General features: G+C 37.0%; 1 protein-coding gene across 2 annotated transcripts; it reads right to left on the bottom strand.

The window, feature by feature from the left end:
- Positions 1–320: 320 nt before the first annotated feature.
- On the bottom strand, positions 321–20,378 carry LOC122009465 (protein ALTERED SEED GERMINATION 2-like). Of its 2 annotated transcripts, none has more exons than XM_042565632.1 (20): positions 20,107–20,378; positions 18,904–18,972; positions 17,618–17,695; positions 16,960–17,094; positions 16,757–16,861; positions 16,294–16,419; positions 15,638–15,753; positions 15,445–15,562; positions 9,121–9,226; positions 6,650–6,774; positions 6,391–6,561; positions 6,203–6,313; positions 6,000–6,111; positions 3,684–4,024; positions 2,415–2,505; positions 1,530–1,625; positions 1,318–1,388; positions 1,105–1,229; positions 755–860; positions 321–672 (listed from the first exon to the last, which is right to left on the bottom strand). In XM_042565632.1, exons 1-19 carry the CDS (start codon positions 20,188–20,190, stop codon positions 779–781), a joined length of 2,262 nt encoding a protein of 753 aa, XP_042421566.1. In that variant the 5' UTR covers positions 20,191–20,378; the 3' UTR covers positions 321–672; positions 755–778. The 2 variants fall into 2 exon arrangements, with proteins under 2 accessions (XP_042421566.1, XP_042421567.1); XM_042565633.1 differs by having other exon boundaries at positions 3,825–4,024.
- Positions 20,379–26,261: the final 5,883 nt, after the last annotated feature.

The following is a 26,261-nucleotide window of genomic DNA, read 5'->3' as shown; positions in this document are numbered from 1 at the left end:
ATCTTATTTTATAAGACTTTCTGAAACTCAAATCCGTGACCACTAAATCACACGACAACTTTATCATTACACCAATACTCCCCATCAAACAGTAGCGTTGCTACGATTGAGATATATAAATCTTCTTATTGATGCCATTTAGGTTTCTTATAACTATGCACCTTTATCTTCATTTGTAAAACTTTAGATCATTTTGAATGTATAATTACGCATTTATATGCTGAATGCTTGTAGGCGAAATAAATTGCAGTGTGTGAATAGTGTAGACTAAAAAGTATAACTAGGAACATCAAAAACATAAATTTATCATAAATACAATAAATAATAATAATAATTTTATTTATAAAAATAAAACATATGTACATATAAGTAGATGTAATGCACTACCCAAATATTGGGCAGATGTTGCAACATACTGGAGAAGGACCCTTCGATAATATGCAAGGATTTATACACATTACGACATTGGGTACGGAAGCTTCAGACAAAAGGGTGTAGAAAATATCATGAAATTAAGAAGAAAGAGCAGAGGATGGATAGAGCAACAACACCTTAATTGAATTCCAAGCTTTAGAGCAGTTTTTGGAACAAGTAGATAATCGCAGTTCAGTTCGTAATGCCAACCCCAGAAGCCTCATGGTGCAGCACCATCAGATTGGCCTTTCGAGGTGTCTGGTTTAGTTGCTGAGTGTCAGAATACAAGGATTCGATGTACTTGGAATGAACTTAATGGTACAAAGAAAGGCCAAGGCACCTGAGAAAGCTGGACCATAATAAGTCAGCTCTGAGCGCATTCAAAAGGATGCAAAGTTCCTTCAGCCAATTCGTGCATCCTTATACGCTCCAAAAATTCCAGCGGCCTGGAGAAGACGAGAAAGGATGCAACTCATAAGTAGTTGAAAACTGAGTGTGTTTCCAGCTGCAGATTATGTTCATGGTGTCCTATCATGAAGTTACGTTGTGAATTTCTATATCATTCAATTTGGTCTTTTTCCACTTTTTTCGAGAGATCAAGCATGGATTTAATATCATTTGCAATAAAAGTGAGATAAAAAGGAATGCACTTTGAAAGGCAATGCATTGTTAATGGATTCAGAATCTTACAGGAGAACTTCACGACTGCGACATATTTCTCGTTGGTTCATTTCTATAGCACTGAATATATCAGGTTCTGGTCCTGCTGCACCTCCAGCAACCATCGAAGGGACTAGTGCATGTGGTGTCCACATCTATCAACGAGAAACTGTTAACACACACTAACGAAATCATAAACACTTGTAATTTCCACCATTAAAAGGAAGGACTTCTTGATCTTACTTTGATTGTGTAGTCAATGCCACTGGTTGCGATAGCACAATCAAATGGATGGCACTGTATGCAGTTGACAACTAAAACCACACAAGATAAAAAAAAAAAAAAAAAAAAAAAAAAAAAGTGACAATATGCACCAACCAACACAACGACCTCTTGATGACAGCTGGAAAGATCAGGCAACAACTGAAATAGAGTTAAGCACACAGAGTTTTTACCAGACTCATCCCCAGCAAGCATTTTGACCAGCCTCCCTGATTTTTTCTCCCAAATAAACCATCTTCCATCATCACTTCCACTTGCAACAAATTCTCCTGTAAAAGTTCCACAAATCATCAAACAATATATTCATGATGAGAAGTTTCAAGATATTAGAATGTAACAATAAAATTTCACAAGTTAAAAACCGTTCACTCCAATTGAAAAAGCGATTCCACCATGGAAAAAAAATTATCCATCATTATCATCCTAAAGTTGTGTTAGTCCCAACGATTTGAGGTTAGGTAATGAATTGTATAACTTCATCTTATATCATCACTAATAAGGTAAACTATTAAAAGTATAACAATCTATACAAGTTTAATCAAATTGTTCTCAACCTTCTAATTTTAACATAGATAAAACAACTCAAAACATTTAATAAATATATCGAGTTGTTATTTTTTCCATCCATAAATTGTCATGACATTATAGTAAAGTATTATTATTTTACACTCTTACTAGCTTTTATATGGTAATATATTAGTTTGTTTCTGCAGTTGTAAAGTCTACACATGTAGACCACATGCACATGATACCTGATGCAGATCATACAAAGATAGCAAAGATATAGTCATATAGATGAAACAACAACAAAGAAGGATATTGGTATAAAAATTCAACTGTATCTTGGACCATGATGACTGCTTACATTCTCATCATGGCCTTTAATAGATCACACAGTAAGGATTACTTCCTGGACTACTATAACAACAGCAAAGGTAACTCTTGATTTTCTGGAGTATGAAAATGAAAGAGAAAATACAAACTGTGAAAGAGTATTTTTTTCGCTATAATTCTCTAAAATTAACACCGATTGTAATATGAAAAATATAAAAGTAAACCTTGTCCACCAAGAAAGCTCGCTTGCTTTATATCTGTCCCTACATTGCAATGGCCTATGTATCGTCTTTTCATATCAATTGTAATTTCAGGCTGAAAATATATAAAAAGAAAACATCAGAATTAAAACTGAAAAGGCTAGAAGGCAACAAAATAAAAGAAAGGCAAGAGGTTCCTGTGATGAAAGTTGTCTCAAAGAATAAATTGAATACACTCAACTAATTGTCAATGGAAAACTTGTTTAAGTACATTTAGAAGGTCATTTAGCATTCCATTCTTCCACTTTGTCCTTAAAGAGCAATGAACACCATCAGCATTGCCTATGCAAGCCAATAAGTTTCCATACATTATCAAACAGTGTATCAGTACTGCTGCATACCGAATGGAAACAGACAGAGAACAGTTTTATTTTGGGGCAAAAACTGCAAGGTCACCCCTTATTTTTTAAAATCATCAAATGTCAAATGGGCCTACTTTAATTCTTATCAAATGGGCACCCACATCATCTCTAGTGTGCCTACAGTACCCTTTCTTATCGTGGTATATTTAATATGTTCACTTGTACTAATTTGAAGCAAAAAAATCATTTCTCCCCCAACTCTAGGCTTGCTACACGGAAATATTTCCACTTTAATTAAGGATAATTACAAGCATTTGGAATTCTCAAACTAACAATTTACTTTTGGTGTTTTGAACCAAATTTTTTTAACTCCATCTGTATAGTCAACAGTTTGGAATGTGAACACACATACATTTTTATTGGAACTAGGATGATTTGGCCTCAAATGGCTAACAATGAACATATTTTTTTTAATAGTTGGCACCAAGTATCCGGCTAAGGCTGACTAATCCTGGGGTCACCGGCCCGGCCCTACTGAAATTTTCCACCGGCCGCTAAGATAAATCAGGAAGCACTCGCAGGGAGTGGCCCATCAACCCAGTTCTTAGGTCAACCGTCAATTCAGGGAAATTCATCCGTTAATTCACCGAAGCTAGGACTCGATCATTAGATACCTGGGAAACTAAAAAGACGCCCTGCCACTTTCAATGAAGGTTATAGTGGACACATTAGAGGTGATAGGCACCCCTTCGATAATATTCAAAATAAGGGCACCTTTTTCAGTTTTTTGCTCTTTATTTTTGCTGTATATACTCACTGCTGGTCTGAACTCTGTGCTAGTCAAAGCAAAACTAGCCAAACCAGAAACTGCTTAAGGCATACAAATTTATAAGCAACAAAAAAATGTAATAAATATCCACCAAACCAAAACCTGATAAATAAGGCATTCAGTTTGAGATGATGGCGAGGGCAATCCTTCTGAACCATTAATAAAACTTTCTCTAGTAGAATCATCTCTTCGAAATCTCAAGTTCAAACTGCCTCGCAGGATGTTAGAGTCAGTCTCACGAACCTCATCACCTGATATTGCTGTTTCAAAATCTAGTTCCATCTCTTCCTCATAATCAGAATGTTCTCTTTCGTAACGAGACTCCAAGTGTGTGTTATTCAGTTCTGCTCGAAAGAGCACATCACTTAATGATCTTAACCTTCCATGCCTTATTTCACTTCTAGCAGTTTCTTCAGTATCTTTTTTGCCTTTCTCAGCTTCAGCTGCACAACAAACAAAAGAATTAACAATTATAAAATTAAAAAAATAGAACTCCGGTTTGCAATTTTAAGTTTTGTGGTGTCTGCAATCAGTTAAAACTTAAAAATTAGTAATTTTTTTCTTGTTTAAAAAACTTGTATGCTTTAGATGTGGGTTTTTGAATCTTTTTTTCTCATCAATCTTTCATTAAACATTTTATCATTTCTTGCCATTGTACTCAGCCACTAAAACCATCAACTTGTCCAACAAAAATTAAATAACTAAATAAAAGAGACACATTCCCTGATCCTGTCATCGAGATTTATCTTGTTCGTTAGATGTATGCTCATGGAAGAGCGTCATTTAGGTCAAGAATAGCTTGTGGACATAATTTAGTTCTCAAAGGTTGTAGTTTTTGAACTGATTCTCCAAAGTAACCTACTCAATTCCCTGCAACAAAAATAGGAATGCCTTGTGCGTTGCAAAATTTTTCCATTGATTAGTAAAGTTACTTGGTCTACCTTCCACAAAGGTTTATAACTAGGACACACTTTTGGAAGACATAAAATTGTTTCACTAAGTTCTCCAAGATCTTTTCATCCCCCAGAAACTGGTGGCCAAACAAAAATCATATCTTCTTTCTCAGGTCCAAATGGGCGAAAAATGTGGAAACTGAAACTTAATCTACACAAACTACAGTTCCAAAGATAATTTCGTCAATCAAACCACTTACAAGTCAATCTATTTCTTTGCTCAACCTATTCATGACTTGCATGACAAATACAAAGAAAATTTCCCTTAATAATGGAGGATGAAAATTATAAGGTTGTTAAAAATGCACCTCATAGAGTTGGGGTCAAGAATAACTTCATAATGATTGCCATGGTACACCTTTCTTCTAAGAGATTTCCCAATCCTAATTCAAAAAGATCCGTGACCAAGCTACTGATCCTTTCCCATACACAGAAATTTTGGATCTACATATAAGACTGACTTACATTTAACATGAGTATAAGTATGATTTTTGCTGTGAAAGATTTAACTCATATCATATTTCCTTTTAGGCCTCCTGCGTCCACTATCCCAAATCTACTAGTGTTTTATCCCAAGCCAATCAAAAAATTCTTCTAACCAGCAACAACGAAGTAGAGGCTATCCTCGAACAAAGAGTCTTTGCAGTCATTTTGTGAGTTTGGCCTTAAATGGCCTGCATGATATCACTATGGATTTATTCTGAGAAGCTTCATGACTTTGCACGTGATATTTTGCACCATATTTCACGGATCAGTCTTGGGAGTTTAGACCTTTTCAACCACAGAGAATGACGGATAACCATCTAACTGTATAAAGAACTTCAGAGCTACGCAGAAGCAAGAAACAGTACAAAAAAATCTAGTGATGTAGCACAGTGCACAATCAAAGAAAACACACTCATAAAGAGCAGAATTCTCACACAGAGAAACAAAGTAGAAATTCTTATTAATAAAAATTAAATGGAATCTAAAGCACATTCTATACACTCAAAGCTAATAAAATCTAAGAAATAAATACCCAAATTGGAAAAGTAGACCATGATTGACAATATTTCAATTTGTTTCCTTTACTGATCACCTACAGCACCAAAAGGTTGCATGAAAAATTGTTAGGACTCTAAAAGATTGCATGAGAATTTTAAAGATCTAGTTTGGAATACAAATTACTTTTCCTCCAGACTATTCCTCTCATTTTTCCTTTCTTCTTCTATACTTATATATTCCTATACTTTCTTTTCTCATCTCTACAACTACAAATTCCTTATCACGTACTACATCACTCAATCAAGACAGATCCCTTATGCAGGAAACTTCAGCATGCCAAATGGGTTGTCACTTTGTTGATGGTATCCCAAATAAAAAAGATAATAATAGAATAACAATGATAATAATAGTAATATTAATAATCTATCTATAGATAACTTCATTAAGCTCCACACACAACTCTAGAATTCACAAAACTAACCTGCAGCAAGATGAATTTTTATTGTTGCAACCATATCTGCAGCCTCGCAGTTTGATGGAGCTAAATTAACTGCCATTTTTGCAAACTCAAAAGCTTCTTTTAGTTTCCCTAGCTGCGGACAATTTGCACACAACATATAAAGAGTAGCAGTTTCAGAACAATCCTTTTAAATTTCTTTGAGAGGATTATTCAATAAAAAGAACCTGCATTAGTGCTTCTGCCATGTAAAAATGTGCCTTGAAAGACGAAGGATTTATTCTCAGAGCACTTCTGCAATCCCTTATTGCCATGTAAACATCATTCTTCCACTTCATCTGTAATCAAGATTGCATGTTCAGTAATTTGATGATAAGTTTGGCCTGACAAAGAAAAGAAATAGACTAAGACTAACCTTAAGAAGCAATGCTGCTCGAATACACAAACACTCATATCTAAGAGAAACACCAACATCTGGACCTTTCCCATCTAATACTTCATTGCATGCTTCAATACCCAAATAAAGGTTTGAGTTCTCCTCCAATATATTTGCAGCTGTTTGAACCAAATTCTTGTACAGGTCAAGCTACAATCATATATGAAATTAGTCATTCTATAAAGACTTTCCTTATTAGAAAATCAAACATTAAGAAAAGGCATTTAATGTTTCTTACCCGATGCATCATTCGATATGAGCAGCATGCTGGTGAAGACGTCAACTTTAATTCTTCAAATCCAGGAGCTAAATATAAATATTTTGGAACATCAGCAGCAGTATACCTCATGGTGCTATCATCGTCTGAATATTTTCAATCAAGTTCATATTAGGCAAAATTGGCAATAATCAAGCAGAGAAACAGCACAAAAAAGAATCAGCCTTCACTTATCTGCCTGAAAATTTATTATAATAACCTTCTAGGAAAAGCAATAATTGGACATTTGGTGTCTTCTCCTTGATCCAATCCAGGTTTTTAGATGTGGCACTATCAATTTTTATCGACCAAAAATTTTGATCAATTATTCCCTACTAATGCATTTGAGTATAACCTAAATGTTACATTTTCTGCCATTCTTAGTAACCTAGACTGGTTAGCATGCTAATATAATCATGTCATCAATATTTATAAATTCACGTGCAATCAGACACCTTGAAACTTAATCTTTTGGATTCTAAACATGATATAAAACAATTAACTGGTAAATAATGACTTCTATACAACAATTATTGACATGAGGATATCAGTCATTTAAGCTACTCAGGTCGTTAAAATAACATAATATATAACAAGTGGTCTGATGGCTGCAATATCCAAGATACAAAGTTCAGTTATGACAATAAAGTTCAGGCTATATTTGTTTAAAAAAAAATGAAATTGCATACTATGTTCTCTGAATTCTACCATATGTTTGTACATGGACATAAGCATTTTAAGTGTAGAAACAGAACTTTAACACTCACGGTGTATTTTCCATTTGGTTCATAGAATGGAATTGACATGAAATATAATAATTATTTCCAAGGATTTAAGTAGAGTAGGAATGGAATAAGAATACGAATTTTCTTGGTTTGGTTAATGGAATGGGATAAGAAAATCTCTATAATACTAAAATATCATTGCAAAAAATATTTCACCCTGCCCCCTCAATTTGCTTGGTCCAATCAGCTTGCATGGTTGGCCCATGTTGTCGCCTAGTCCATTTGGCCTGCACCATTGGTCCGGCTATGTTGATCCACACCACTAGTTAGCCTCGCTTGCCCAACATCCTTGGCCCACCACCTAACTTGCTTAGTCCACCCGACCCACTCAATTGCAAAGCCCGTTTAGTGTACTTAGTTCACTTGGTCCACCTAGTCCACCAAGCTCAATTGATATGTTCAACTCGCTCAATTCACATGATCCATTCAACTAGCTTGCTCAGTCTATTCGCTCGCCCTGTTCAATCAAGCTACCTAGTGCTCATGGCCTGCTTGGCCCACTCTACCCAACCTGCCCAACTTAGTCTATCCACCTAGTCCACTTGACCTGGTCGGTTCACTTGAAATCTTGGATTAGTCTCATTCAGGATGGTAGCTCTGCTATCCAAACATGTATTCCTTAGAGAATGAGATAAGGGTAGATATATATCTATAGAGAGAGAGTGATATATGATAGGTTGGGCGCCTAGCATGAGCGACTGAGGGCTCAAGGTACATGCGGAGCGCCTAGAACAAATCCGGGCACCCCGCGTGCACTCAGTCACGCACGCTGAGTGCCCAAATGAGGCGCCCAACATATATATATAGTCTTGATACCCTGCTGACCTTATGGTGCTCACGCACCATGTGTAATTTTTTTTTTTTATTTCTTTAACTTTAATACTATAACCCAAACCCTAAACCCTAAACTCTAAAAAAATATATATACTTTGTGCTCACAAGGTGAGCACCATAAGATAAATAGGATAACATTCTTGTGTATATATATATATAAGCTCTAAAAAAATATATAATTGGTGCGCTCACAAGGCGAGCACCATAAGGTAAGTAGGGTAAACATTCTTGTATTCATTGAAATGGTGAAAGAAATTTGCGGGAATAAGCATGTAAATTAGCATCTCAAATTCATTTTGGTGAGGTATATAGAAATTAAAGGAGAATTCACAAGGAATCAAAGGGCTACTCCTGGAACTAAACTTAACATAAATGTTTAGACCCGTGTTTCCAACTAAATGTTTCAATAAGCAGAAGCAAATATCTCAATTATCATATTGTGTAAAAGCAATTCATAAATGGGAATGAGTTCTACTTAATCGATGAGAAAGACAAATCATATGAGGCAAACTGGCAATCCTAAGAAACAATGATTTTTAAGCCACTAGTACAGTGGTGCTGGATATATTTCAAACATCTGATAGCTGTTACACTTACTATGCTCAAATGTCATGCTCATTTTAGACACACAACAAAAAATTGCTTGATAAAAATACTTTGTCTACTTTCTAAAGTGAAATTTGAAACTTATGATTAATCTAATTCAACATAAAATACCATAAAACGCCAGTTTAGTGCATTTAGATAAAACAACATACCAATTGCATGACATATAGGTAGATGAACTTGAATATCTGAATTGCATGTACAAAGTACAAAAGCATGTTAGCATACCACATTTAACGTCCATCAAGTAAACATGTTCCCCACTGTAGCTCAAAAGTACCTCTTCTCCATTTGGACTAAATGTTACATGCGTCAAATGCAAGCTTGACTTTTTCTGGATAGTGGAGATAAATTATAGACAACCTTAAGAAATCATTCTAATTTCTAGAACAAAAAATTTAACATAATCCATGAACTGTGCGTTCATTAAAAAATACTAAAGGAAAAGATGAGGTCCATAGTTTACTCGAAATTGGCTTCTCTTTCATTCTTAAGATAATCACCTCAAATTTTCAGTCATTTTACATGTCGATGCCAAATAGCTTTAGAAGAAACATTGCTTGATTCATTTCTGGTGAAAGAACAATTCGATGCTTATCCATGTTGCCAATACTGACATTAGTGGGGCAATAGATTCTGTTTTAGTGTGTGTGTGTGTGTGTATTGAGCCATGACACTAACAAATTTCCAACAATTAAAAGTTTAAGCAGGATATCTTCCTCTTAACCAACATGATCAAGATAATGATATTCCTCAGTCACTAGGAAATAATAAATTCTGTCTATGGTAGTCAATGTCAAGAAGAAAAAATGATGCAAAAAGATCAATATTTGCAACATCTAACTTGCACTGCTCAGGCTCTGAATCAAGCTAGTTACTTTCCACTCTTTGCAAGCCAAGTCATGGTTACCTTAATGAAGTAAAATATAACTATCACATTCTTAAATGTGCACATTAAGAATATGCTATTGGAGAGAACCTTTTGGCTAAAAGCATTTATAAAATTGCCACTGTATTACATACTTTATGGAGGATATAATCCAGCAGAATCTGAAATTTTTTGTTATATATAATCAGGCAACACCAAACCCTGCCCAAATACCCTTAAAGAGAGAATCACATAGTAAATTTCCTAAAATAGATATACTGTGTCAGGGAGCTTCAATGACAATAAGAGTCAAACTTGGAATATAATGAATTGTTACCCATAGCAACTAAACATAAGAGCATTAATCATATAAGCATGTCCCCTCAGGGCAGTGTGGTAGTTAAGGCATGGGGTGTTGCCACATTTAGGGCTGGCATTTGAGACAAAATTCCCGACCCTTCCCGAATCCCAACCCGTTCCCGACCCGAATTTTTCCCGACCCGAGTTATCGGGATTTTTCCCGACCCGATCAAAATCGGGAAAAGGATCGGGACCCCAAGCTCTACCCGGCGGGATTCCCGACCCGACCCGACCCGGCCCAAATATAATTAAAAAATATTAGTATTACTAATATTTTTTAATTTGACTTTTTAAAAAATGCTTAGGGTTAAAGATGTGTAACACATCTCGATTCTCAATCTCATATTCACGTTCAACAGTCGCACGCCTTCGCCGTTCAACTGTTTAAGGCTTTAAGCTGTGCATCCATATTGTGATGGTGGCACTCGTTTCCAACTACCGAAGGGGTCTTGCTCAGGATCGCTTCCTTTGACGATGACCAGATCTCCCACGGAAGACGAAGGGTAAGAGAAATAGAGAGTTCGGACCTACGATCTCTTTGTTTTCCCACTGGATCGACTGCGACAGGTTGCTTTTCACTGCCTCCTCATCGTGGATTAAGCCACAAAATACAGATCTGCTGAAAATTGAGGTAAAGCTCCCTACCATTCTTCGTGCATCATTATCTCGATCCCCATCTCCCCATTGTGAATCTGCACTCTAGCAATTGATAATTTTTGTGCTAAATAAAAAATATGAACTTGCAGAAGATAAGATCTTGGTTTTATTTTTGTCTAACTGCAGACCTTGTTACTTACCAGCCGCATTCAACTGCCATTCAACAACTGTACAACAGCCCCTCTCGTTCAACATCACATTCAACTATGTTAAAAAATCGTTCATTCATGGATGCATCTAGCAGAAGTGGTAGCTCTCCTTCCACCACTCAACCTCACACATCATCTCCATCCAAAACACCAATCATTCATGAGGAAGTAGTAGATATTGGAGGCAAAAGGAAAAAAGTAGCAGATGTATGGTCACATGCCAAGAAAATTATAAAGAGAAATGACAAAAATGAGGTAATTGTTGTTTGCAATTATTGCAAAACTGAAGTTCCTGCCCATAGCAGAACACATGGGAATAATGACATTGATGGGCATGTGAAGAAATGCAAAAAGAATCCTCATAATGCGATGAAGTCAGGCTCTTCTCAACCAATCTTAACACAGTCATCCATGAATAATGCTTTGACACCTCACATCTTTAACCAAAAAAGCTTGAAGAAAAGGTTGTCGCATTTGTTGTTAAAGATGAGATGTCGTTTAGGGTAATGGAAGGGGTCGGGTTTGTAGAGATGATGAAGGAAGCTCAACCTCGATTCAAGATTCCCAACAGAAAGAAAATTGCATCTCTTGTATGGGAATTATATGCAGTGGAAGCGGCTAAGATAAAGAGTGTCATTGGTGATCAAAGGATAAGTATCTAAAAAACGACTGATACTTGGACCTCAATTCAGAATATCAATTACATGATAATCACAGCTCATTTCTTAGACAATGATTGGAAGTTGCATAAGAGAATAATAAATTTCACCAAGATTACCTCTCACAAAGGAGATGGCATTGGCAAAGTTTTAGAAACATGCTTGAGCAATTGGGGGATAGATAAAGTTTTCACTATCACAGTTGATAATGCTAGCACGAATGATAAAGCAGTGGAGTACATGGGAAAGAGGCTAAAGGAAATGGGTACTCTATTATTTGATGGTAAGTACTTGCATTTGAGATGTTGTTGTCATATTATAAATTTAATTGTCAAGAGTGGGTTGAAGTTTCTTAATGAGTCATTTGAGTCCATTAGAAACTGTGTGAAGTATATTCACTCTTCTGGGGCACGGTTGGACCAATTTAGAGTGTGCGCTATCCTATAAAGATGGATAAAATGTCAACCGTTCCAATGGATGTGCCTACGAGATGGAATTCCACCTATACAATGCTTTTTGTTGCATACAAGTTTAAGAAAGTGTTTGGTAGGATGACAGAGAATGTTCAATTTATTGAATACTTTGAAGAGGTAGATGGTTTGGAGAAGAAAAAGAGAGTGGAGCCTCCTATGGGAAAAGATTAGGAGAAGGCACAAGTCTTTGTGAATTTTCTTAAGAGGTTTCATGATACTACATTGCAACTTAGTGCTACCAAGAAAACTACATCACCCTTGATTTGGGAGGAAATAGTTGCAATGAGGACAGTTATTGATGAGACAATACTTGACACTACTGATCTTTCATTGCAAGAAGTTGCTAAGAGAATGGAGAGTAAGTTCAAGAAGTATTGGGGTAATCTTGAGAAGGTGAACAAGCTTGTTTTCCTAGGTCACATTCTAGATCCTCATTATAAACTTCAAATGATTGGAATTCATTTGGGAGATATGAAATTGGATGCTAGTAAAATACAATCCTTTGTTGACAGTTTAAAGAATTGTCTAATGGAGTTGTATCATGCATATAAAGGGAATTTGCCTTTGGATGATATTAATGGGATTGATGATGGTGATATAGACAAAGATTTGATGGAAATGTATAAGAATGATCCCATTAAACTAAACTACCATTTGAAAATGGCTCAAGTAAGAAAAACTCAAAAGCAAGCAGAAATAACCAATGAGGTGGACAAGTACTTCTCAGATCCTTTTGTGAAATGGAGTTCAAGTTTTGATATTTTGGAATGGTGGAAAGGGAATACAACTGCATTTCCAGTCATTTCTAAGATTGCCAAGCATATTTTTTTCAATCCCTTCATCTACTGTTGCTAGTGAGAATGCTTTTAGCCTTGGGAGGAGGGTTGTAGATCCATTTAGGGCATCATTGCATCCTAAAATGGTGGAGGCGCTAGTGTGTACTAGTGACTAGCTTAGAGGTGAAGAAATTAACTTATACAAGGAGCCGACGGAAGATGAATTCAACTTTTATAAGGATTGTGAAGAAGTGGTCACAAGTAAGTAAATATTTAACTTGTTTATTAATTTTTATGAGTACTTTGATTTATTGTTGGTGCTTGGTATATAATATATATTATGGTTTTATGTAATTGTTGTATTTCTAGCTACTCTTTAGTTGGGTAAACCTAGTAATCAGTAACTATAAAAGATGGCATGTTCATTTGGATTTATTGTTTGATCAGATAATTGCTTTAGTTTTTCATTTGTAATTTTTAATCTTGGTATAGACTATAGATTATGCTTATATGATAGTTATTGTTTGTAGGTACCCTCATTGACATGACAAAGTAATGCATCCTCCTCAAGTGTAAACTCCAAAGTCCAAAGGTCTCATGAAGTTATGGTAAAAGAATAACTAATTGATATAGTTGTTTAACGAGACAATGACTTGATATGTTAAATTTTATTTTGGATTTGCTTGGATTAAGTGATTAACTAAAAAATTGTTTCATCTGAGTGCTATCATCATCAGCTGAAGATCAGTAAATTTTTTTACATATTTACTCATTATTGCTTGAATTTATCATTGCAATGATTTTCATTGTGAATCATTCTGGGTTGGTGCTCATTTTTTTTTGTGAATATGAAGAGACACCAGTGCAATTTCCTTGGTAGTCCAATGCATAAGGATGTTTTGTTACCTATTTCCCATATCAGGTGCTTTCCTTAGTATTATGCATTCAAGTTTTGCATGTTAAACATTTTGCAGTTTGTGGTTCATTAAACATATGCAAAATGATATGGTATCATAGAAGTTATGGGCCATCTATTGGATACTTATGCATTGACTGTATTCAGATTTATTGTACCATGTAAATTGTGATTGTAGAAACTGAAGCTCATGTCAGCTTAAGAAATTTCTCTGAACGAACTTCAGATATGAATTGTGCATTTTTGTCCTGCTGCTCATAGCCTTCTTTAAGGTCGTTGTCTTGGATGTAATCAAATGTAACATTTTAGACTTCAATTTGTCCAGAAGTATTACTTCAATCTCTGCAAGCTCAGTGATCAATGTCCTCTATTTTGGTTGCAGGTTTCGATTTGTGTTTAAGGTGAAGCAGATTGATTTTCCTACCAGCTCCATGCCATAAAACTAGTGGTCCAGTTCATGTTTCAAACTACATCATTGGCATACAAACTACATCAAAATGTAACACTAGACTGGATTAGTTTGATTGAGCTACCTTCCTTGACAATGGAGTTTGACAATATATAATGGTTGTTATCTTGGACTCAAAGTCATATGCGGATATCATTGTGTTTCACTGCTTATGCACTGTTATTGGATAGTTTGAGCCATTTTATGTTGTGAGCGAGCTATTGATATGTATCTCTATTATTTTTCTTGCATGCAAATTGGTCACGGACTCATTAAGCAATGTGAATCCAGTAGGAGGCAAAATGCTACTGCATAATGAAATGCAGCTCATAATTTAGTCAACGGCCAACTGATTTTATTTGATTAAATTTAAGACCAGCGCCATGTTTTCATTGGTTGTTTTTGAAAATATTTGAATATTCGGGATATCATCTCCCTACCCGGCGGGATCCCAAACATTCGGGTCCCGACACATGTCGGGTACGGGATCGGGAGAAAAAAAGATTCCCAATTTTTATCGAGACGGGGATTGGGTGAGATGGTTACGGGACGGGTCCCTACCCGATTCCACCCATAGCCACATTAGGTCATGAGGTCGAAACTCGGTGCGTCCGAGCATATCTTCCCCCATACCTTGGCCACTGCACTAATGGCTAGTAGCCACCTGTGATTTACCTCCTTCGTGTTGGCCTAGGAACGGGTTGGCGGAGGCGCTGGGGGCGAGTGAATCGCCTCTTGCCACATTAATCATATATGCATACTTTTTTCTAAATCACTCAAGTTATTGTGTGAAATGTTCCTCAATTCTCAAAGTTAATAAATGTCATATCTAAATTCATGCCCATGAAAATGGAACTGCATTTCTGACCATAACAAGATGTGATGCTTGTTATTTTCATATTGCAGCTTACATATTGAACAGCTAACAATGATTGCTCAAAAACAACACAGTAAAATGATATACGATGATGGCAAATTGCATAACATCATGTATCTTAATTTGTAATGGATTTTAAAGGACAATAATATTGTTCAGGTAATGTCAGTATTGAACTTGGAAATAGATACATGATGCAAGAAGTACCCAAGTCCTTTTAAATACTGGAAAGGAAGTCCAAATTTCTAGCAATTTAACAAGGATAGAATCATTTTATATTCAAGCATGTAGGTAAACGATAAGAATGAGAATATCAAGATGGCTGCCTGCATAAGTAAATTAATATTAGCAAGTAGCATATGTACGTACATGCTCAGAGAGATGTAGTGGACAAAAATAGTTAACACAAGGTGGTGGCTTCATTTTCATTTGAGAAGAGCTCAAGGAAGAAAGCATTCTTCTATCATACAAACGAGCAAAAGCATCACTGTATAGCAATAGAAGGATGATGTGTTAGTAATATATATAAATGTGAAAGAAGAAAATTACCAGCACATGCTACCTGCCACCCACAAGAAGCTGATGGGGACGAGTGGGACTAATGTCACAAGATTTTAGTGGCAAACAATATTTAGGAGGATCAGCTAATGATTTCTTTGATCCTCGTCGTAGATCAAGCTGTCAGAACATAGAAGGAAATGAACTTTGATGCAAAAAAACACATAACAACATGAGTAGAATTAAAATATATAACCATAAAGGATTTATATGTACGAGTATGTATTGGCTTCACAGTTATTTCTACAATTTCTTTCCACAAACCATCATGCAACATTCAGACTTATGTTCACAAACATGATTTCTAATTTCAATCAGTGCTCATCTAATCAGAAGGTCATCAGTTTGGACAAAAAGCTATTATTTCTTCATGGATAAAGAAATGGGAGAATCCATTATCCAACATATCACTTTCTGCTGCATATGAGGAAGAAAAGTGGGGGCACCTGGCTGCCACGAGTAAAACAAATATAATATCTCATATCACCTTAAATACTGAAACCATCATATTATATCGAACATTCCGTTCAAATTTCATTCTTTTAAGTAGGTGTAGGAGCTAACATAAGCAAAGCTTATTTATACTTGTCTATAATAAAATGGATTAACAAGAGAAAAGCAATTTTGAGCAAAGATAATCCAACTTGGTCAACTACTTACAAGCACATTATGACATTCATGATTTGAAGAACCAGAAGGACAAGAAGAAACTTCACGCAAGTCATGTTGTCTCAAAGTACCATCTTCACTAGCACTCCATATGACATTGGGATTTCCAGGTTCGACCTAAATGTTATTAGAACAAATATGACAAACTTCTATTATCATAGCAAGAAAAAAAAAACATACTACAAAACATCAGAAAGATGATAGGGATGCAACATTTAAAATAATCATAAGGAACAAATTGTGATACATCAAATTTATTAGGTCAAAACATATTATGAATATAAAAGAAGGATGAAAAAAAAATACAGCCACTTTGCCACTTCCACAGTCTGCAAACGAAAATTTTTCATAATAAACTAAAGGCAATACAGATCAATGATCTATATAACATCCAGTCAACTGATTCATTCTACTTTCACATGAGATACTAGTGTTTGTTGAGTTAGAATCTTACAGCTAGCTTCTTGACCCTCCTAGTGTGGCACTTGTAAGATGCTACTGGTTCTAAGGGAGCTTCCGCAGACCTACTGTTTGAATGAGATAAACTGAAAATCCGTACCTGATATTTAGTGCAAGTCCCTACAATCAGCTTAAACTAAAAATTTAGTCCCTAAAAAGGAAAGAAAATTTTTTTCCCAACTGTACTTTAAGCAATACCTCAGCATCACCTGCACCTGATACAACTAGTTCATCAGATGTCTCTGGAACAAACTTTGTACAAAATATATTTGCATTGTGACCTGTTTCAATACTATGTAATAGCCCCCTGTCATTGTAACTCCATATATTGATCTGCAGGAGTAATTAAAGTTGAATATAAAAAATAAAAGTAGGTAATCGTCAAAAACAAACTTCTTTGTTAACCTAAATAATGCTAATAAGTATCATACAATAATATTGGCATTCAATTCCATAAATAGGATTCAATAATGGCCAGCTCAAAATTATCATATGATATATTTGCAACCAAGTTAGATAAGCTAAGAGTTAAAAGCAAGATGTGCTTCAGTTCTTTAATTTCCATAGCATTGGCCACCTACCGCAAGTCAATAGGACTAAAGTCAATTCTTTGTTCCTCAGGTTAATGAAAGTACAATGAAGAAAACAGTACTCAAAGATTATAAGTATATTGGAAAATGGAATGTCAAGTCTCAACCATAGCTACTGCCTCGCTTAAAAATCCATCACATTTAATTCCTTAATATGACATCCAAAATTGTAGGATGATATTAGTAAATTATAACAATAAAATGGAATAAAATAAGTCTAGCCTATGAAGATCATACTTCTAGATATGATAGGTTAGAAAACATACTCTAGTGTCATCTGAACCAGATATTAAAAGTGAGCCTTTGGCGTTCCATGCAATGGCATTGACACAACCCTGATGGCCCTGAAAACAGCCACAACTAAGTAAATTTAAAGGTAAAAGAAATAATGCAAGCAGAAAAAACTAGATAAAAGATAAAAAGGCGAGGAAAAGAAAAACATTGATCATCAATCATGGATAACTTGGCATCCAAAACATGGTACAGAATTTAGTAGATCAAATCCCTAAGGCATCATCACATATTCAGTTCCCTGTTTGCTGATCAAATCCCATTCAAGATCCCTCTGCAAAAGTTTCTATCATGCTTGTTGCGGGAAAGTGGAACTGGGAAATTGTTCCTGTCATTTTATTTCTGTCTGCATTTCCTTCATAGGAAACACGCTCTTAATGTCCAACTATGTAATTTTATTATCCTTACAAGTTTTCATTGGTTATAGTCTTATGATGCATATATAATCATCCATAATCAAGTAATTTTTGTATATTTCATGAATATGATAAAATGGTGTATTATCTCAGCAAGCACATGCACATTAACTATAGAATAAATTGCTTGTCTTTGAACATGCTACACCATCTACACCTTTTGTTCTCCTTTATTATCTGTTGGAGTATCACAAAATTGATCTCAAATATTAGTATTTAGTTCTTTTATTCTTTCTACTACCTATACACATCCATTTATGCATTCTCATTTATGTTGTATGTTTTCCTTCCCAACAACCTAACACACACTCTGAACCATTAAGTACAGTAGAATGTACCAGTCAAAATTTTTTTTTTATTAGCCTAAGAGTGGCACAACAATGGTACAAAACTTCAAAAGCTCTTCTCCATTTCGACCATACATTCTTTAACTTATTGATTATATATTCATCAATATCCTCTTTTGTTTTGAATAATAAATCAAGAATATAAAACACTTACAAAATATTTGAACACCAATTAAAAGAGTCTTGGAACCTTAACCTTGGCCTAAAATTTTTTTTTTGGACTAATGTTTCTTAGATTATCAGCTATTCAATTTGTGTAATAAGGTAAAAGGAGCACAGAGAAGTGAGGAACAAAGGGGTACATAAGATAAAAGATGGAAATTTTGCTCACTTTCATTGGTTTGTCTAATAGATTTTACAAGCAAATCTACATAAAATACTTGATTGAAATAAGAAATATGTGATAGTAACACAAGATATATACGTCTTGTCATATTAATTATCTCAGGCTTATTAAAGTAATACCAGAAAGAAACTAGAGTTATTAGCAGAACAAACCTCCATTTCTGTGTCTAAGATTAGCCTTTGTATTAGAGATGAATGTTCTTTCAACCTCCTCTTCATATCCTGCATAACAGAAAATATCTTGTTAGAATAATTAGAGATAATAGGATTAAAAAAGACACAATGAAGTATCAGCATAAGAACAAACAGTCATGTTGATTTCTTTTGAAGCACAATGTCCAACAGTACACAAACAACTTCACGACCAGGATTTATGCTGCTACAGCTTGTACACATTATGGATTAAGGCTGATAAATTAGCTATATGTATGATCCCTTTTGAGCACGGTTGACCAAAAAAAATACAACAATTCTCAGTGACTATTCTATCACGGTATAATTTAAAATCATAATGTCGAAAATGTGGTGCTACTGTTTGTACACCTTAGAAAAGATAATTCACATATAATGTGCATATTAACTACAGTTTGAACATCATGAGTATGCTTATGAACAGGTTTTTTATTTTATTTTCTCTATAATCAATAATTAGTCATATGAGGCAACTGCTTGCATGAATTCAGCCACTTAAAACCCAGACCCATCTGGGCTATCTGCAACTAGTTTCTATGAAGAAAACCTCTAGATTACTAGAATTGACCCTGATTATTGAACCAACCTTATGTTTGAAACTGAAAGAGTTTTTTTTGACATGTGTAAAAAAAAAATACTCAAACTCTATTAATGCAACTGCTACAATGTACCCAAACTGAAGCAGAAGCAGTATGAATAGGTTGAGAGTTACTAAGACCAGCGATTTATCATTTATTCCAAAAAACCAATTTTCAGGCCAAAAATTACCAATTCTTAAACTATAAAATTATAATCACAAGCCAAGCACATAGCTAGTTCAAGAACCAAACTAGGATCGAAATCAAACTTCATAAGAAGACAATTATTCATTATTGATCCATGTCGAATAGGCATCATATTACATTATCAACTCTCACACAGAACCATCCTTGCCCAGTAATAAAATAAATCACGTATTGAAAAACAGCAAATAAAAAAGTTTTAAAAAAAATCATTGGACCACTAGACACCGTACCCTTCCATCAACAACCGGACCTTTCACTCAAGGAACCCCAGAAGTTGAATGCGAACGCAATCCACGGACTACAAGAACACCCTGAGGGCGACGGGCCATTCTAGATCAAAGGCATATGTGAAAAATCACAAGTCGCAGAGACGGCATACCTGGCGCGACCCGATCTGCCTGTCTTCGACGATACTGGCTACGTTACCGTCGGGGAAACTCCAAGTCTGCATCTCAGGAGCCATTGCGGACGCCAGCCTTCCGTTTGTCGATCCTCCCCGATCTAAGCAGGGTGGCCGAAGCGAGAATCTGAAGGTCGGCGGAGAAAGCAAAGGCGAGGGATTCTGGAGCTTTCGCTTCTTCGCTCGTCAGTGCAACCTCGGCCCGGTTTGGGTATCCACATGCCACTGCATCCAGCGCTCTGCCTTCTCATTTCTATTTGCCAAACCGCCGTCTGCGCTGAGTCGCAGCGAGATGCGACCGCTTAGGATGGGCTGGATCGGGTCGCAGTAGGGCCCGTCCCGGCCCGTCCTAGGAAATGGCATGGAACGGAGGCCGAGCCAGCCGGGCTCAGAATGTCATGGGTCTTTTGTTTTATTATTTTTGAAAATAAATTAATCTGTATATAAAGAAAAATTTGATAAAATAGTCCAGTAAGCAAAGTTGTAGCTCATTTTGGCCCATAATTAGCCTGATTAATATTGGACCGGCCCATATTAAAAAATACTTTGGATGATGAGCCATTAAGGAAGTAATTTTGGATGATGGAGCTTATTTGATTGCTCAAACTTTTACATTATTAAGTCTTTTTGGTTGGTTAGTAAGTTTGATATTATAAGTTTGTTTTTTTTTTGTTTTGAGGTTTTTTTTGTTTATTTACAACTTTGATAAGAGATTTTATTACTCATCAACCCTTCACCATCTTTGTTCATATATATGAGTTCAAGATTATTTATTTAATTTAATGAGCTGTTGAAATATATTTATTTAATTCACCTTATATATATATTGAAAGAATATAAACAAACACTTATTAAACCAAATATTAAATTTAGTCATGAATATTTAATTTAATTAGGTTTAGGACAAAATCATTTACAATCACATTTTGCATCTTTATTCTCTATAGAGTAGTGACATTGATCTTCTATTACATGTATCCTCACATATTCTAGGTATAAAAAGATATTAACAATTAAGTATATATACTTTTTATTTAAATGTCTTTATCTACTCTAGCAAATCAGGAGATGAATAAATTCATCTACTAATCTTCGATAACAAGGGTCTGAATAATTAAAGTTTATACAGATTTACACCCTAAGCATTCCAATTTGTTACGAAAAAGATCTATAGCATATTTTCTTCGAGAGAATGGTAATGTTATTGTATACTTCACCTATTTTTCTTCTTCTTCACTCCTCTATGATTTCAACACCCACAATTGTATCTAAAAGACTCACAATCTCATGCAAAACATTTAATATATAATAAAAAAAAACCTCAATAAATTAAGCCTATCATTCTTATTTAATTATCATTCAGTCATTTTCGTGCCAGCAAGGCCTGTTTCTTTGCCGTGTTAGAAAATTAACACGAAAATAATAATAAAAATATTTGAGAAATAAATTCAGTATAAATACTTGAGAGAGATTATATATATATATATATATATATATATATATATATAACACGATGTCGGTCAAAATCAAGACGATCAACGTTGAGGCTTATGGAAAGAGTCTTCACCAAAGGTGGTTATCTGGTTATCTCGATCGGCAAAGGAGTGGCTGAGCGGATCACCCGGCCGGTTAGACGAATGGACATCATGGATCGATCGGACGAATGGACAAACTCGTAGCCGGTTGTTTCGGTCGGTAGGAAAACGAGCCGCTCAGACCGCCCATCCGACGCAAGGAATGACATTACACAGGAGGGGGACGAGAAAATAAAAGAAAACACTCGGTCTATCATTAAATATGAAGAGCCAAGATAAAGAAGAACACTCCATCTATCATTAATACACGGAAGTCAAGATAAAGAAGTCTTCCTCCGGCAAGTACTATCATTAAATAAGGACAGATGAACGATCACAAAGAAATGTATAAAAGGATACGCCAAGAATGAGGAAAGGCGAGATTTATCTATTTTTGGATTACTCATTCTCTCTTCCTGATTCTAATTTGAGTGTCGGAGGGTCAATGTCAGGGGCTCCTTCCCTGGTTTGGTTTTATTTTGTAGGATTGAGGTCTTCATCTCATCAGTAGTCATCTCATCCCCGGCTTTCCAACTTCCCTCATTCGGACAGGATCATTTTAGCGTCGTCTATGGGAAATATCCTACATTTGAATAAGAAGATGGCAGATGTTGGACGACTCACGACAGTGACGTTGATGCAAGAGGATCTCGGTGCACTAATACAAGCTCGAGTGACAAAGATATTAGAGCAACAACAGCAGGTGTTGGTCGATCAACCAACGCATGAGCCTGCTGCCTCTACAGCAGGTCGACAGATTAAAAGAGGAAATCGAGTGGATCAATTTTCCGCTCGAGAGCTAAATAGAAGACCGATCAACTCTTATAGAGGAGCCCGTAATACACCAATCCCCTTCAACCGAGCGCTATCGTGGGCTCCCCCAGAAGAAAGGGGTCGAGCGGATAGAGACCAAGGATCTTCCTCGGATGAGGTGCCTGAACGGGACGCACGAAAGGGAAAAGCGTCGAGGGAAGACTGTTGGTGCAATATCCTTTAGGTCAAAGTTGACTGAGTTGACCAAGCTTGGGTCTTGGTCATAGTTTCGATGTTTGACAATACATGTAGACACATGGACAATGCAGATGCAGTTGTTCATGTGGGGAGATTCTGATCAGGGATTGATCAGTGTGATTGAAGGAGAGTCAAGTAGGTCAAGAGTGACCGGATACCTGACTAGGAAGTCCTAACTGGTATGTTAGGCAGCAGAAGTGAAAGTCCTGGTGAGTGAAGCCAGGCAGAAGGAAAGCCCTAGTGAGTGAAGCTAGGCAGATTGGAAATCCTGGTGAGTGAAGCCAGGTGAAAGTCCTAGTGAGTGAAGCTAGGCAGAAGGAAGTCCTAGTGAGTGAAGCTAGGCAGAAGGAAATCCTGGTGAGTGAAGCCAGGGAGAAGGAAAGCCCTAGTGAGTGAAGCTAGGCAGATTGGAAATCCTGGTGAGTGAAGCCAGGTGAAAGTCCTAGTGAGTGAAGCTAGGCAGAAGGAAGTCCTAGTGAGTGAAGCTAGGCAGAAGGAAATCCTGGTGAGTGAAGCCAGGTGAAAGTCCTGGTGAGTGAAGCCAGATGAAAGTCCTGGTGAGTGAAGCCAGGCAAGGGAAAATCCAGATGGATCAAGGATGATCAGACATCTGGTGGAAGTCCAAGTAGGACAAGAGAGTGACCGGATACTTGGCACGACGAGTAAAGTCCAAGTGGGTCAAAGGGATTGACCAGACACTTGGTGAGAAGTCCTAGCAGGTCAAAGGAGTGACCAGATGCTAGGCATGATGTATCAACAGGTCAAGGTTGACCGGATGTTGGTTTGAGAGGCTTGGGACTTGGTTTTGGGCCAAAACCAAGTGCTGGATCGATCAGTGGATCGATCCAGGCCTTTCCTAGCGAACAGAGAGCCTCTGGATCGATTCGTGGATCGATCCAGATGTCCAAATCGATCAGTGGATCGATTGGGACGCGGCTGCTTTGTGCGATAAGCGCTGGATCGATCCGTGGATCTTTCCATAGCACGAGGCGCTCTGGATTGATCCGTGGATCGATCCAAAGCCTCCCGATCGATTGGGAATATTCGAATCGATCGGGATCCGACCGTTGCGTCGTATTTGAGCTGCAGGCGTGCGTTGGCTGCAGCATCTCTTCACCGATTCACTCCAGATCTCTCGCCAGCTTCTCCACAGCACTTGCAAAGCTCAGATCGCCAGTTCTTGAAGGATCTTGGAAGGTTTCCAAGTCAAGAGGCGGATCAAAGTCAAGAAGAGAAGCTAGGGTTAGGGTTTGTACTCATTGTAAGCTTGTAAGCTTATATTTCTTGTATCCTTTCCCTCTCTTCGTGTACTGAGTCTTGTAGGGCTTCTCCGCCCTTGGTAGTTACCATAAAGGAGAGTTTTATTAGTGGAGGGTGCGTGCGTAGGTGTGGATCCTTGGACTAGTCACCTCTTGTGAGGTGGATACCAAGTAAACCAACCTTGTTAGCGTTGTGTGATTTGTTTCTTTGTATTTCCGCTGCACATCTTTGAAGGAACAAGCAACGCCGAGCACCGAGCGAACGCGACGAGCTATTCACCCCCCCCCCCTCTAGCTACTTTTGGTCCTAACAAGTGGTATCAGAGCAAGGCCGCTCTTCACCGGAATCATCACCGGAAGGGTCAAGCATAACAAGAAAAGCTAGAGGGTGAAGAAGTTGAAGCAAAAATTGTCAAAGTTAAAGATATCAAAAAGCTCAACTTCAAGATGCAATTCCAAGATGGACTTGGATTTGACACAAGGGTGGCTCCACCATACACTTCCACGAGTTTTGATTCTTGGAAATCAAGAATTGAAAATTTTCTTATGATGGAGATAGAGCAATGGTTTGCTCTAATGGAAGGCTTCGAGGCTCCAAGAAATTCAAAGGGCAAAGTTCTCAAGAGGAGCAAGTGGAGCCAAGAGCAAGTCCAAAGGTGCGAGGCCAATGATAAAGTGACCAAGCTCTTGGTAAATTTATTGCCAAGCACCATCCTTTGCAAAATTGGAGAATTTGAAGATGCAAAGGAATTATGGAGCAAATTGGCCAAGCTTCATGAAGAGATCCCCTCCACTGTACAAGAGCAAGAAGTATCCAGAGAGGGTGACTCTTTGGAGCAAGACCAAGAGGAGGGCTCTGAGGTTGAGAGATGCTCAACCTCCGAAGAAGAGGAAATCCAAGAAGCTTCATCCTCAAGGGAATGCAACGAAGGGAACAAGGAGGGAGAATACTCCTTATTTCATATTCAAGATGATGAAGCCTCCACCTCTAGGATTGAGGGGGAGCAATCCTTGGTGACGCCGGATCAAGAAGAAGGAGAAGCTTCTACATCCGGGTCAAGAGATGAAGAGATTAAAGAAGCTTCTACCTCCACGAGTCAAGAAAAATCAAATGGAGGAGAATCAAGATCGGATCAAGAGGAAGCTTCTACCTCCGGATCCAAAGGAAAAGATGCCACCCCTACAAGCAAAGGTATAAATATTTCAATTAAAAATAAAAATCATATTATATGCTTTGAGTGTAGGGAACATGGGCACTACAAGAGCAAGTGCCCTAAATTGGCCAAGAAGAAGGGCCAAGTGGCACAAAAGGGCAAGGCGAAGCCCAAGGAGATCATCCCCAACACAAAGAAGAGCAAGGAGCATATTATATGCTTCTCTTGCAATCAAAAGGAGCATTACCGAAGTCAATGCCCCAAGGGGAAGAAGGTGGGGCTCAAGGATGCATACAGTCGGATCCAAGGTAAAGAAGAAGGTATCTTTTATTGAGCCTACCCCTTACATTATGGTGAAAAGCATGATAGTTCTAACTTTTATCATTTTAATGCAATTTACCATAAGAATAGAAAGCATGAGGGCTTTAAGGAAAAACATGTGGCCCTACATGCCAAAACTACCCAACCTAAGGTTAGGAAGGTAGATAGACACTTGGGCGGGAACACTAAGGAAAATAGACACATGCCCAAGATCAAAAATGCTCATGGACCAAAACCTAAGGATTTAATGATAGAAAATCAAGTCTTGAGGTCAAGACTTGACAAACTAGAAAAGACCCTAAAAAGGATGGAGAATATCCTTAAAGGGCAAAATGAGCAATACCTAGGGCTAGGAGCACAAAGGTCATCCAATGGCTATAGAGGTTTGGGATACAAACCCAAAGCTAAAAAGGATGTGCCTAGTTATCATAGGGTTTCATATAGCTATGGAACAAACCCTAAATCTAGAGGTCAAGTCAAAGATACAAGGGAAGATATCCCTAGAAGTATCTTTGCAACCAAAGTGACTAAGACTTCTAAGAAGTCTAAGAAAGTCACTAACAAGGTCACAAGGGAGGCTATCCCTAGAGTTGACCTAGAAAATGTGACCAAGGCTTCTAAGAAGCACAACAAGGTCACTAGGAAGGTATCTAGGGAAGTTATCCCTAGTGAGTACCTAGAGCATCCAAGGAGCACCAATAGGTGTTGGGTTCCTAGGAGCATCTTCTCTACCCCATAGATGGGTTAGAGAGTGTCAACTCCGATTAGAAGGGTAGTTAACCCAACTTTGAGGAAATTGACACTCAAGGAGCATT

This window comes from Zingiber officinale, chromosome 8A, assembly GCF_018446385.1.
Source record: "Zingiber officinale cultivar Zhangliang chromosome 8A, Zo_v1.1, whole genome shotgun sequence".
NCBI lineage: Eukaryota > Viridiplantae > Streptophyta > Magnoliopsida > Zingiberales > Zingiberaceae > Zingiber > Zingiber officinale.
This window is presented reverse-complemented; position numbering and strand designations above follow the sequence as displayed.